Here is a 13,645-nt window from a genome sequence, read left to right as displayed (position 1 = left end):
CCGACTGAATTCATTTTTTTCAAATTGAGGAGGAGATAAAAAACAATATACAACTATAATAAACATGCAATATACACAAGCAATAAAGTAAACAAATAGTATGAGAAAGGACCTAATGTTTGCCTATCGTTAACAATATACATAATAATTGAATCAAATAATAACTTTATTCGAATGGCTTCATTGAGAAGCGACTCCGGGTACCTGTAAAGACACTTAGTAAATATATATGAATAAAATAAAATAAATGAATCAAATAATAACTTAAAAATAAAAATTCGTCTTATTAACATGGGAGGCCTTGGAAATCGACGATAATTTCTTCATCGGCCAATTTTAACAAATAAAATATAAACATAAACTAAATTTCCGTCTTTTAACATGTGAAGGCCTCAAAAATCAACGGAGAGTTTTTTTCATTGGCTAATTTTCACATAGTAACATTTTTCTTTTCAAACACAAAGTAACACAGAGCTAATAGTGATATACAATAACGTGGTCAGTGACCAAATGATGACCACCTAACAACATAATTCATTCATATTCTTATATCTAACCAAATCAACAATCCAAACATGAAATAAAAATAAGCCAACAACAAACCAACAAACACGTAGTTAAAATACTTGATAAAATCTCTTGGAGGAGATAAATCCAAGCAGAAAAACGCCCTAACATTATGAACAAAATCAAATCAACCAAACAAGTATATAACAAATTTAGGAATTAAAATATCAAATGACAATAATGCTAAAAAAAACAAACTAGGGCAGTTATAAGTATTAATCATAATTTAGAATAACATTAAATCAACAAACAAAAACAAAGAGTTTATCATGAATTAGATGTGAAAATTAAATAACACTAGAGCTAAATGAACTTAATAATAGATTTATTGGATAATCAACTTGATCACCGGATAAAAAAAATACTCATACCAAATAACTCTACTATAAAGATACGATAATATAATAAAGCTAAATAAATGAGAGGGAAAGCAATTGTCTTAAAAAAATCACCCACGAATCATAAAGATAATCTTAATAGAAAATGATAATAAAAAATAAAGAAAGAAACAGTAAACCGAATAGCGAACCTCGCCGGAAATAGAGTTGTTGGTCTCATTTTGTTGGTTGTTGTTTCGCCGGAGCTCGTGGTCTTGTTGAAATCTGGTTCATGACTGTGGGCTTCTCCCGAGTTCATCGGAAACGGCGAAGGGGCGTTTGGATTTGGTGGCAGCTGGTTGTGTTGTTGTTTGTATGGTTTGGTGGCGTTTCAGGTGGTTGTGTTGTTGTTTGTATGGTTAGGTGGTGTTTCAGGTGGTTGTGGGTCTGGTCTGGTTTCGCTGGAAATGAGGTATTGTTGGCTGTTTCCGATCGGAGACCGGGTGGGGTTTTGAGGTTGTTTGTGTTGGGTTTCTCAGAGGTTGTTTGGCTGTTGTTTTTGGTCTATTTCAGTGGGGTTTTGGATTGGGGTTTCGCCGGGGACGAGGGTGGTTTTGGGACTGGTGGCTATGAGAGCATATAGGATGAGAGAAAGATTAGGTTTCTATCTGAAATTGTTTCTCTCGATGTCCAAAATATTATCAACCACTTTGATCTAATGAATAAGTCATTGTTTATATAGAAAATAAAAAATTACATATAGTACAATATCATTCTTTTAAAATTATGCGCCAAAATCACTAGCCTTTAAAAATATTTGTGCATAAAATCTTATCCATATTCGAATGAATTTCTAAACTGTGCAAATTATCAAAATTAATATTAACAAATGTAACAAATAAAATGATTATTAAAAAGTATAATGAACGTAGCTAATGACATGTAAAAAATGCAATTTATCAGAACTAATGATTTAATCGAAATGAATAAATATTTGAACGTAGTCAACTGGTTGTGACAAAAAAAGTAATGTAATTAAAATTAACTGATAAAAAAAATCCTAAATTTTGACAAATAAAGATAGTTATCGATAAACTTATTTAAAATTATAAAAAATGTATTTTAAACTATTAAATAAATAAAAATTAAAAGTTACGAATTTTGAAAATATTAGGCCAAAATTGAGTGCCAACAATGGACGAGTATACTATATAATTTCTAACGAATACTTTATGGTTTACGGTGCATTATATTTTATATTGATAAATTCAACCTCATTTTTTGGTTTTTCTTTTCTTTGAATGCATGCATATGATATATCTCTCTAATATATAGTGTAATTCGTTTGTATTGTGTTCAGCTTTAATTAAAACGTTATGATAAAATAACCAATTAGTTTTTTTTTTTAAAAAGTTTATATGAAGATCACAGAAAAATGAGTATTAGTGACGGAAATAATAATTATTTGAATTAATTTATATTAAGTGTTTTTATACTAAATAACTTTTAAGCACTTTTGAAGTGTTTAGGTAAATTTAAAAAGTACTTGGAAGAACTTGATTTTAAGCTAAAGTGATAAAAATAAGTCAAAAACCATAAATTAAAAAAATTTAACTTATTACTTTTGACTTGTAAGTCAAAACATAAAAATCAATCCAAACGAGCATTATTTCCACCTCGTTTTAAAAAAATATGCAATAATCTTAACTGCATTATGTCTTCTTTTGTTCTTTTTTGGTGTCAAACGAAGTCAATTTGCACATACACTTTAAAAAAAAATTAGTTTAACAGAATGTAAAATACTTAACCTTTTAACCATATATGCAATGAATTATGATGGTTTTTTTAAAAAAAAATCAATAGCGAAGCACAATATGATCCGCTTCATATAATTTATATGAAAGATCAAACTCAAATAAAGTAATAATATTTTTATATCATTTCTCAAAATAAAAGAAAATGTTGAATGTATATATACAACTAAATATCTAATAAAAATGTTGTTAACATATTTGAATACTTTAGAACTGCACAATTGTGAAGAGAATTCGAATACGTGATCATTATCAAAAATTTAATTAAATTTATTTATCAATTGAGTTTTTTTTTTTATCGATATTTTTAAAAAAAAATTATTTCAAAAAATTTATAAGATTTTAATTGACCACGCTAAACACGAATTAGTTAACTACTAATACAATATAAGCAGATCTTACGTAGAATTAAATAGCAAACTGGGACATTGCATTAACAAGAAATAAATAGAATTTGCACCGTACATCATAATCAAAGAGAATAAAGTAACCTTTCCTCTTATTGATAACATAAAAGCAAATGAAGCTAGCTATACAAACGATATCTCATTATTGAAACAAAATTCTAGACTCTTCCGCAAAGAACAAAAAAAACAATTTTTTTGTTTCTTAACTAAAAAAATAGGAATAAATAATTGGAAAATTAAATCAGAAAATTCTCAAAAAGAAAAATCAAAAATCTGGAAGCTCTTTAATACTTTCTGATGAGGATGAAGAAAAGGAGTTTCTCATACTAGGCATAAAAAATAAAGAATCGGTATAGTTACAAAATTGCTGATCTGAGAAAAAATAATCAGACGAATTAGTAATTGGATTAGGATAAAAAGGTGCAAAATTATTATCAAAAAAACTTGGAGAATCACTAATATTATTAATATTATTATTGTAATTATAATTACTAAAATCACTATTAGTATCTTTATAATCATTAATATTAGGTAGATCAAAAATTGGAGGAGGTGGAACATAACAAGAAGCTGATGAATTATCTCCTATACAAGAGCTTCCGTTATTTTCATTATTTTCATCCGTGACAACCGAATCATTGTCATCATTCACCAATAAATCATATTTCTCACTAATATTAGTATTAATATTTGTCATATTAGTACGCTGATAATTATTTTCTTCATCACCAAGTCGGAGATCTCCAAAACAGCTTTCAGCACCCGATATAGGATCTTGATCGTGATCCATTTCCTCGTTTATTGGGTCGGGTTTAGGATGATATTGAGGCATAGGCATTGATTGGGGCGGATGATGAGAATGCGAAGAGACCTCTTCAGGAGAAAGACCAGTGAGTTTTTGGACCAATGCCTTGAAATCACGCGGATGCGTGTGGATGACTTTTGGAGAATGAGTGTAGATGATAACCGGTTGACGTTGTTGTTGATGATGAGGGATGAAGGTCGTTGAGGTAGTGGCCGCGACCGCCGCGTTGTATAACGAGGACGATGAGGAAGAAGATGGTAATGAATTTGATAATTTTTTGATGTGATGAGAGGCTTTATTGATCTTCAAAGGAGAAGATATGTTATTGTTATTATTACTGTTGTTGTTGTTGCTCATGACCATGGCATCATTGGTGTTTGAATGATGATAGAATTGTGCATGGTTCATGATTGATTAAACACAACTAAGTGGATTTTTGTGGTGAATTTATAAAAGAAAATTGAGTAATTAGTTGATTGAGTTGGAATATACAATCTATAATAGTGTGAGTTTAGTTATAAAAAAAAGTGATAAAAAGTATAAATCTGAGAGCTTAGCGGAAAACAGTTACGTAAATTATTTTGTGTAAAGAATTGCTTATTCATAGGCAAGGAAAATGCATCACGTTAAGTGTGAAACAAGGCTCTAATTTTCCCGACAAAAATGAGAAATAAATTTTCTAACTGATTTGTATGTTGTACTTTATCTTTTTATAACAGTTTTTTAAACTGATAACATCAAGAATTATCTTTTACAACAACATAGTAAAATTATCCATTTATTACTTTTTTTTGGGTGATATAATTATTAATAATCTTAACAGAAATAGAAATATCTCCAAAATTACCATTGATAATAGATTTAAAGATTATGATAAAATATTTTAATATTATATAAAATATTATATGAATATATATTTCATTATAAAAAGTTTTTTCTTCGTTATATAAAGTGTATTAAGTTTAGATTTTGATAATTTTTGTGTTTATAACTACTAAATATTATTTAAATCTCAAATGTGTGATTAAGTTTAGATTTGGAACCAATAACATTGTTGTTGAGAGACTCGACTATAAAAGCGTATGGTTTAAAATTCATGTTTTATATTTTATTTTTTATCAAATGTATTTTCAGTAATCTTCATTTATTTTTCACTCTAATGTCTCAAATTAGTTATATTTTAAGAAAAAACTAGTAATATCACTGTCTCTCGATGAATAAGCATTGGAAGATTTTTATTTTCTAAATAAGTTTTTCCTAGAACAATATAGTGTTAGTTACATTGTGTTCGGCAACAAATTAATTGAAATATGCTTGAAACGTTAGCAAGTTCATTTACACAAATATAAATTGAGCGTGTTTTGAAAATAAGATTTATATCTATAACTATAGCCTAATACTGATTATTTTAGAAGAGTTTGCCCACTTTTATCACAAATTTTCAGTATTTATCCAATTTTAAAATATCTATTTAGTAAGTAATTATCTTTTGCAACTTATGAATTTTAGTTACACTGCGAGCTAACTTGAATAAAAGATACATATATAATAGAGATTGAGAATTTTTCCCAACAGAAATGTAATTTTTTTCTATTACAAAAGGTCACTCCGTTATTGAGAACCAGCCTATATTAATAAAAAGTTACTCCCAAATATTAGAGTCCAATTTGTATGATTGTTCAGGCTGAGGTTGAAGAGAATTGAACGCCAAAGAGGAAGAAGGCGGCTCCAGTAGATTAAAATTACCCATAGTATCTTGTGATTGAATATTATATGGGTAATCGAGTGTATTAATAATTGTGGTAGATGGATCAATATCCCTTTGTTGATAATTATAGTTACCCCTGAATTGTAATGCCCTAAAAAGCAAAGAATTTACTGATGGAAGAGCATCCAAGTTCACGATATTCATATTTCCCTGATTGGTGTAATTTTGTAGAGAAAATATATCACCTTCAATTGATGGAGGGGCGGGAACGTTGAAATTTGGTTGGTGATATTCTACAAATTCTTTGGCTAATGTGTAAGTGTCACAAGGAGATTCTACTTGATCAGATTGTTGGGATGATGATGTTGCATTTGATTTTTTTACACTTGACTTTTTGTGAAACAACCTACAAACTACCCATTCCTCCTGAAAACAAAAAAATTGTTAATGTTCTGACGAATTTGTAAATGAGCTTACCATCATATTAATTAATTAAGACGACAACATTGGTATGACATATCTATAGCATTTTACATGATTTAATAAAAGAAAAATGAAAAATATATTTGAAAAAAGGTTTAGGTATTTGAACATGCAATTTAATTGTTAAAAAGCTGAAAGTTGTGAGTGACAAACATTATATCACTTGAAATTAAATATTTTGTTCAAACTAATTTTTTTAATTTCAAATTCCCTAATTGAAGTTGACATAGAAATGATAAATTAAATTGTAAAACAAACATCAATTTGAAAAACAAATAATATTTCAAGTTGAGATTAAAGAAACAAGATACAATACAAAACTTGTCGCTTAAAAAAATGTGCTCATTTCCTTTCATTTTGTCTTATATTAATTGAGTATCTAAAATATATTGAAAATTTTGGAATGTTATAGTACTCTTAATCTAAAGGAATGTATTGCACGTTTTAATCGATTAAAATACATAAATTGGAGAGCATAAACTAGTAATCAATTGCCATTTAATCGGTTAAAATACGCTAATAATGCATTTACAAATTCATTTTTTTTTTCTAAAATGTAGTACTAATAGAATAGAATTGCTAATTACCTTAGGAGGTTTGAATCCAAGGTTGGATTCTAGCCTATATTCATGCATAACCCAATTGGTTTTTTCACCCTTAGGAGCTCTTCCTTTGTAGAAAACAAGTGTTTTCTTCATCCCAACAAGCTCAACTCCACCGCGAAAAATCTCTTTATCTTTGCCCGTTGTTTTCCAGTAGCCAGCTTCTGTAGCTCTGTTTGTGCGAAGACCCGTTGGATACTTTCGATCTTTTTGGCTAAAGAAGTACCATTCTTTTTCTCCCATTGAGGCTTTGGCTGTAATATAGTACAAATTATTGATCACTATGCATGTCCTACTTTCCTTTTTTAATCTATTTGAAAAAACTCAAAACATGATGAAAGGTAAATATTGTGGGTAAGAATGCCCAAAGCTTTGCAAAAAGAGGGAAATAAAAATGTCATTTTCTAATTATTATTTTTTTTCATTTCGTTTCTTGTTTTGTTTGACCTAAAAAGAGTGCTTTCTAAAAAAAGAATTAAGAAGTTTTACAATTCCAACATTCAATTACATGTTGATATAAAATGAGAAACTATATAAAAAGATATATACTACTTGTTAATTGTTTAAAATCTTCAAAAATATTATGATATTTGTGTTGGATTTTCAAAATGGTTAGAAAATTAAACAAAATTAGAATCAGTCAAAGAGCTCTGAATTGAGTTGTTTAAGTTTTAGAATTTCATTTCTAGTTAGGGCTTTCAATTTTAAAAAATGTGGTAGCGGGTTCATCTCTTTCAAAAAATTCAAGTAAGAACGCGTAAATTTAGCTCAAACAAAGTGAGAAGGCTGAAACAGAAGCTCGACCTACAAGGAGATGGAGAAGAGATCGAAGGGACTCAGACTTTCGATCGCTTCTCTATGGTGAGAGGTTTCTTTCGTATCAAAAGTGTGTTGGGCAGACCAATTGAATCAAGACAAATTAAAAGAAAAGAAAGATGAAAATCAAGATCAAGATCAAGAAAGAAAATAAGTAAAATATCTTCATTGAATTCAAAGATTAGGTATAGAATTACCAGGAAGGTCCCAAGGCTCAGATTTGTTGAGATCAACATCAGCAATAGCTCTAGTAGTAAAACTAAAATCAGAAACTTTGTTACTCAAATAATATGTTATAAGTTCTTCATCACTTGGATGGAACCTAAACCCTGGAGGCAGATTTTTCTCATCCATTATATTATATTGCTCTGTCATCATCTTTTTGTGTGGAGGGCCAGCCAACATGCCCTATAAAAAGGTGCGGTATTTTCTGTATCAAAACTTGAGAAAGAAGTAGCTATTCTTTTTGTCTTCATTTTTACAGCTACCATATTGACATTGATAGATGCATCAATCAACATTTTAGAGTTTCTTATGTCATTATCTTATTATTATAATGCCACTATCACATGAGTTACTATGCTTAATTTTGACATTTGTATGTACTTAGCTTCTTCCTACCATCATAAGTCACTGTCTTACAGCCTTTTATTCAATTTTCAACATTTTACTCAATAATCATATTAATCAATATTGTTAAGTTGATGATCATGGTGTCTGAGTCAGCTTAATTTTGTGGACCTCGACTAATTTCACGTGATATCTATCACCTCCCACCAGCAACATATATATCAGGTAACTCTATATCCACCAGCTTAGGACAGATAGGAAGAATCACCTAATGTTTTTTGTCTTCGCTGAGTTTTGAAAATGAGACCTCAGGGTTCTCAACCATTTTATTGACCACTAGACTACACTCATGAATATATATTAGTAATTAAATATGTGTAGATTAAACTACATATATAGTTTTAAGAATATTTATTAATTAAATTATTGTTTACGATTCGCCTTTATTTGGAACAAACCTGTACTTCTCAAACTGTAGAATAAAGTTTAAACCGTACTTTGTGCACTCTTAACATATTGTATATATATGTACATATAAAACGATAAATAATTTAATTAGAGAAAATAAATAAATGATTAAGAGATATATTCTTTAATAATCAGTAGTATGTCCAACTACCTTCACCCATTTCTACCCACCCTATGAATCAGTCTAGATCCTCAATTAGTCTGGTCCAATTAGAAATAAATCTCCCTCTAATTTTGTCATCCTCAATATTAATTCTATTAATTATCCCATTCCCTTAGTAATAATCCCAATAAATAAGAGTAACTAAATAAGTAGGAATATAAGTTTTATACTCTAATCATCATTTGGTAGAGTGTATTAGCAAAAATAATTATGTATTGGCTCGCGTATTAATATATAGTCCCTTGTTTGGTACACTTTTTCAAGTTATGTTTAACTAATGCTACACTCTATTGTGTATTGAGAAATGCATTAGTAATACCAAGGATTACTAGGTATTATTAATGGAAAGTCATATAATTGTGGAGGATATTTTTGTAAATAAATATTCTTATACAATGCATACTATTTCAATATTTTAATACACCAAACCAAACAATGTATAAGAAATAGTCTATGCATGACTAAGGTAAGCATTACTAAAATACTCTATTTGACATTATTTTTATGCACTCTACCAAACAATCCTAATACACAGAGCTAATACATGCATTATTTTTACTTATATACAATCTACTAAATGACTTGTATAAAAAAAAATTCCCGTGGATATTAATGTAATTTAACCGAATATAACATGTTATTTACCATTTATTTTAGGTTAGTAATCGATGCTATTAATTTTTTTTTACAAATGATCATCTTTTGAATGACCTGATTACACTGTTAATGCGTATATTTAAACTCATCAATAATGAAAGAATGAAAAGCCCTCTAATTACCCCAGGACGTGTTATTTGTGCTTTGGAGCATCACTACAACCAAAATAACTTTTAATGGTAATAAATAGACATATTAATAAAGAGTGTCAAAGTTTTTATCAGCAGGGGCGTATCTAGAGGGGGTGTCATGGGTTCACGTGAACCCATGCTCCCCTCTCTAGATCATATATAATTTTTTATAAAATATTTAAATATAGATGTGTGAACCCACGTTCAAAGTATCATACTATGATGATTGGGTGCACCTCTCTAAGTAATGATAGAAATTTAAATCTTATATATATCTTGTCTTTACTAACACCTCTCTAAGTGGTTATTGGTTACACTTTTGGCGTTCCAACTAATTATTCTTTTGCTTTTTCCTTTAATCTTTCAAAATTTTCAAGTGTGTTACATTGAAAATTCCTAAAATAATTAGCACTGTAAAAATTTTATATAATTAAATCAAATTGTATATTAAAATTTAAAACTAGTAGCATTATATGTTTTGGAGCTATAATTTTTAAAATTTAATGGTTCATATTAAAAACCTAAAAGTCAAACCGATCAAATTTATATTTAAGATACATTTTTTTGTAATTGTGCACCCATCTTGTGGAAATCCTGGATACGCATCTGTTTACCGGTATTAGTTTAGTACCATTAGATTTAGTGTCACTAAAGACTTTAGGGACACATACAAAGAGTGCTAATTATCCTTAAAAATACATATTTAGCGGCAATTGAGATATTGTCGTTAATTAATTTCCGCTAATGACATTTTTGATGAGTGGATATATATATGAACGTAACAATATAGTATATAATAATAGGAGCAGTTACGTACTTCTTATAATATATAATCATTAGTTAACGAACTGAGAATAGATTATGTAAATCTATTCAGATAGTTAAGAATTTGAGATAGATGCCAAACTTCGTCTTTTTCCTATAGTTTTTAGGCAAGAAAAATGTCACATTGGGTTACTTTTAACCATGTGTGAATAGCTAGACACAATACTAACAATGAATTAATTACTACTCCCTTTGTCCCAATTTATATGACACATTTCGAATTTCGAAATTCAAACAAGTTTATCTTTGACTGTAATTTTTTCATATATCTTTTTAATATTTTCAATTATCAATTATTGAGACTTATAGTACTTTTAATGTAGTTTACAAATATATAAATTTCATTTTAAAAAAATTGAAGATTCCATGAGCAAATTCTAGGTCAAACTTAAACTGTTTGACTCTCGAAAAATGAAATGTATCACATAAATTGAGACAGAGGGAGTACCATTTATATATTGGGGTGACACCACACATGTTTAACCTAATATTATTGATTTTGACAATTGATTAATTACTTGCCTAGTGGTTAAATTGATCACCAACCATAAGACTCCCCATCTATCTTCCTCCTTTATTTCTGAGTCTTATATTTTTATGATTTTCGATTCGATGTTCAATTAGAATTTGATTAAATTTTGATTTACAAATTTTAGGGTTCATTTTTCCTAGGTGTTCAAATTGAAAATTAAGAATAGAGAGACTCTAATAATCCTGTCACAATCTATGTTGATTCTTCATATAATCATATCAAAGCTTTATTTATTTACCCAACCCTCTTTTATTTCTTTTGAATATTGATTTTGCTTTGAACTTTATTATAAAGTTATAAGGACCGTGTAATTTTTATCATATATATAAGGGGTGAATTGTAACTTGTAACAGCAGAAGTTACTTGTAATTAATTTAGAAGTCAAGTGACTAATTCATTAATTGTATAAATATTTTAGTGCATAAATTAAAATTTGAACTGTTGGAGCTGCCATTTTTTTCAATCCTAACGTAGGAGTCTTTTGTGAAATACCACCACACGTGCTCATCAAAAGCACACAGAATTAAATTCTTTAAAACCAAGTTAAAACCTCCTTTTCAGCTCAATCAGATTAATTATCGTACGAAAACAAATATGTATTACTTTCAACTAATATCTCTTATGTACCTACTAATTAATTAATTATAAAGATTAAGTATCATCTTTATATGATATACCCTCCGACCTCCGTCTCAATTTAAATATGCCGCATTTTTCAGATTTCAAAATTCAAACAAGTTTATCTTTGATCATAAATTTTTTATATTTCTTTTAAATATTTTGAGTTGTCAATTATTATGACTTATACTTTTTACATAATTTATAAATATATAAATTTTATAAAAATTTCTAATTAAACTTAAATTGCTCTTTTAACTCTCGAAAAACGAAAAGTATTATATCATACTCTAGTATTAGTAGTTGTGACCCTTTATGCAGGTGCCTAAATATATTTAATATTATATGCACAACATCTAGATTATTAAAATTTCTCTCTGTGCGTGCGTGTCGACCTTTGGATGGATTTGTCAATGATTTGTCAATACTCAATAGTGACTTCATTTTTCTTCAAACTATTATACCTTATTTGTTAATGCTGACTATATTGTTTAAAATAAGAAACAACCCCCCAAGGATGGGAGTTAATCAACTGAAAAAACACACAAATTTTATGGATAATAATAAAAAAAAAAACTATGGATTGTTGTATGTATTCATGTTAAGAATATAATTAATTAATAAAAGTTTTTTTTCTTCAATAACTTAAATTTTTAGATGAGATGGTCACACACTTTAACATGATATCAGAGCACACATGCTAGCTAACTATTACTTCATCGATTTTAATTTGTTTTGTCTGATTATATCTTGACACGAAATTTAAGAAATTAGAAGAATGTGTATCGCGTGGGTAGCTAGAAACGTACCCGCAGAAAACTCACTGAATCCATGGAATTACGTGGGTAGATAGAAAGCTTATATCACAAAATCCATATATAGCTTCACCCACCCCTACCCACCCCTCTCCCCAATTGAAGGAGTCAAATGTGTCGGCAGTAATACAAGCAGTAAGTTTATTTGTTGGTTTTATCTGGTGTCCGGTATGACTCCGACTAATTCAGATTTACATTCCATTTGGGAGATGCGTTCCTTATGAAGTACCTTTTTCATAGTAGGAGCTTGAAATTGAGACATGTGATTAAAGAAGAAGTTGTCGATCTTATCCATTGAACTAAATTCTTTGGTGATTAAGTATTATTTGATAACACTCTAGTGGCTCTTCGATCTGTAAATTAATATGTATGAACTTGTGCTAAGGATTGCTATATTAGCATGCAGATACATCCATGCAAGGTTACGGTCCTTCCAGATCCGATCCATTTCTTAAACGAATTAAGAAAGATGATACATTTTGAAAAAAGTAATATTAAATAGAACTAGTATAAACGTATTTCACAGAAACGTATTAGTAAAATAGTGCCAAAGACGTTATTGTGAAATATATTTATATTAGTTTTGATTCTTTTAGAATATATATTTTTTGGTAAACAATTTAAATAGTAGATTATTTCGATAAAAAAAAGCTCTTATAGTATAAAAAAGGGATGGTTTCAAATATATACAATACAATAATTAGTTTACAGTAAATATAATCATGTTTTTCTTTACATAAATTATCGCTAAAAATCATAAAAATTATTCACTGACTATATAATATAACTTACATACATTGAATATATATTATAATACATTCAAAAAGATGAATATAGCTTAATTATACATAGAAATATACATGGATTATACATGAGATATACACGGACTATTCAATCTCGATCAACTCAAAATCACCTCTAAACAGTCTCAAATTTTATACATAAAATCCTCTCAATATTTTGAGTCTTTTGACATTATAGTCCGTCGAAACAATAAACAAGTTTTGAAACTTCAATGATTGATCATGGAAGTGGAAGGAAGAAGAAGATGCAAATTCCACCAATTCCGATAATATTTATATTTAGGCCAATTTTCTTGTAAAGCAAATTTCCCCTACGTGAAATGCAAACATGTAATTATGTCCACTGAACTCGGGTTTCTCTCTTACATTATGTATTGGGCTCTAGGCCCAACATTTTACCTTGTTGTTTTTCTTTCTTAAACTCAAATAAATCCTAAAATAGAGCGCAATTAATTAGCATAAAAACAGAATTAGCGTCTATAGCCAAGTATGCCTCAGAATTATCTCTACCTCGTGAAGATAAAGAGGTTATTTCTGAAAGATC

At 28.8% G+C, this 13,645-nt stretch overlaps 2 protein-coding genes across 2 annotated transcripts; both read right to left on the bottom strand.

Moving 5' to 3' along the window:
* Window positions 1-3,370: 3,370 nt before the first annotated feature.
* Window positions 3,371-4,318, bottom strand: LOC125874202 (VQ motif-containing protein 20-like). The gene has a single exon (XM_049555045.1). It carries the CDS (start codon window positions 4,316-4,318, stop codon window positions 3,371-3,373), a length of 948 nt encoding a protein of 315 aa, XP_049411002.1.
* Window positions 4,319-5,552: 1,234 nt separating this feature from the next.
* LOC125873429 (NAC domain-containing protein 100-like) lies at window positions 5,553-7,900 on the bottom strand. Its single transcript, XM_049554369.1, has 3 exons — window positions 7,717-7,900; window positions 6,689-6,957; window positions 5,553-6,044 (listed from the first exon to the last, which is right to left on the bottom strand). Exons 1-3 carry the CDS (start codon window positions 7,895-7,897, stop codon window positions 5,553-5,555), a joined length of 942 nt encoding a protein of 313 aa, XP_049410326.1. The 5' UTR covers window positions 7,898-7,900.
* Window positions 7,901-13,645: the final 5,745 nt, after the last annotated feature.

This window comes from Solanum stenotomum, chromosome 8, assembly GCF_019186545.1.
Source record: "Solanum stenotomum isolate F172 chromosome 8, ASM1918654v1, whole genome shotgun sequence".
Lineage (NCBI taxonomy): Eukaryota > Viridiplantae > Streptophyta > Magnoliopsida > Solanales > Solanaceae > Solanum > Solanum stenotomum.
The sequence above is the reverse complement of the archived record's forward strand: the minus strand, read 5'-3'. Positions and strand labels throughout refer to the sequence as shown.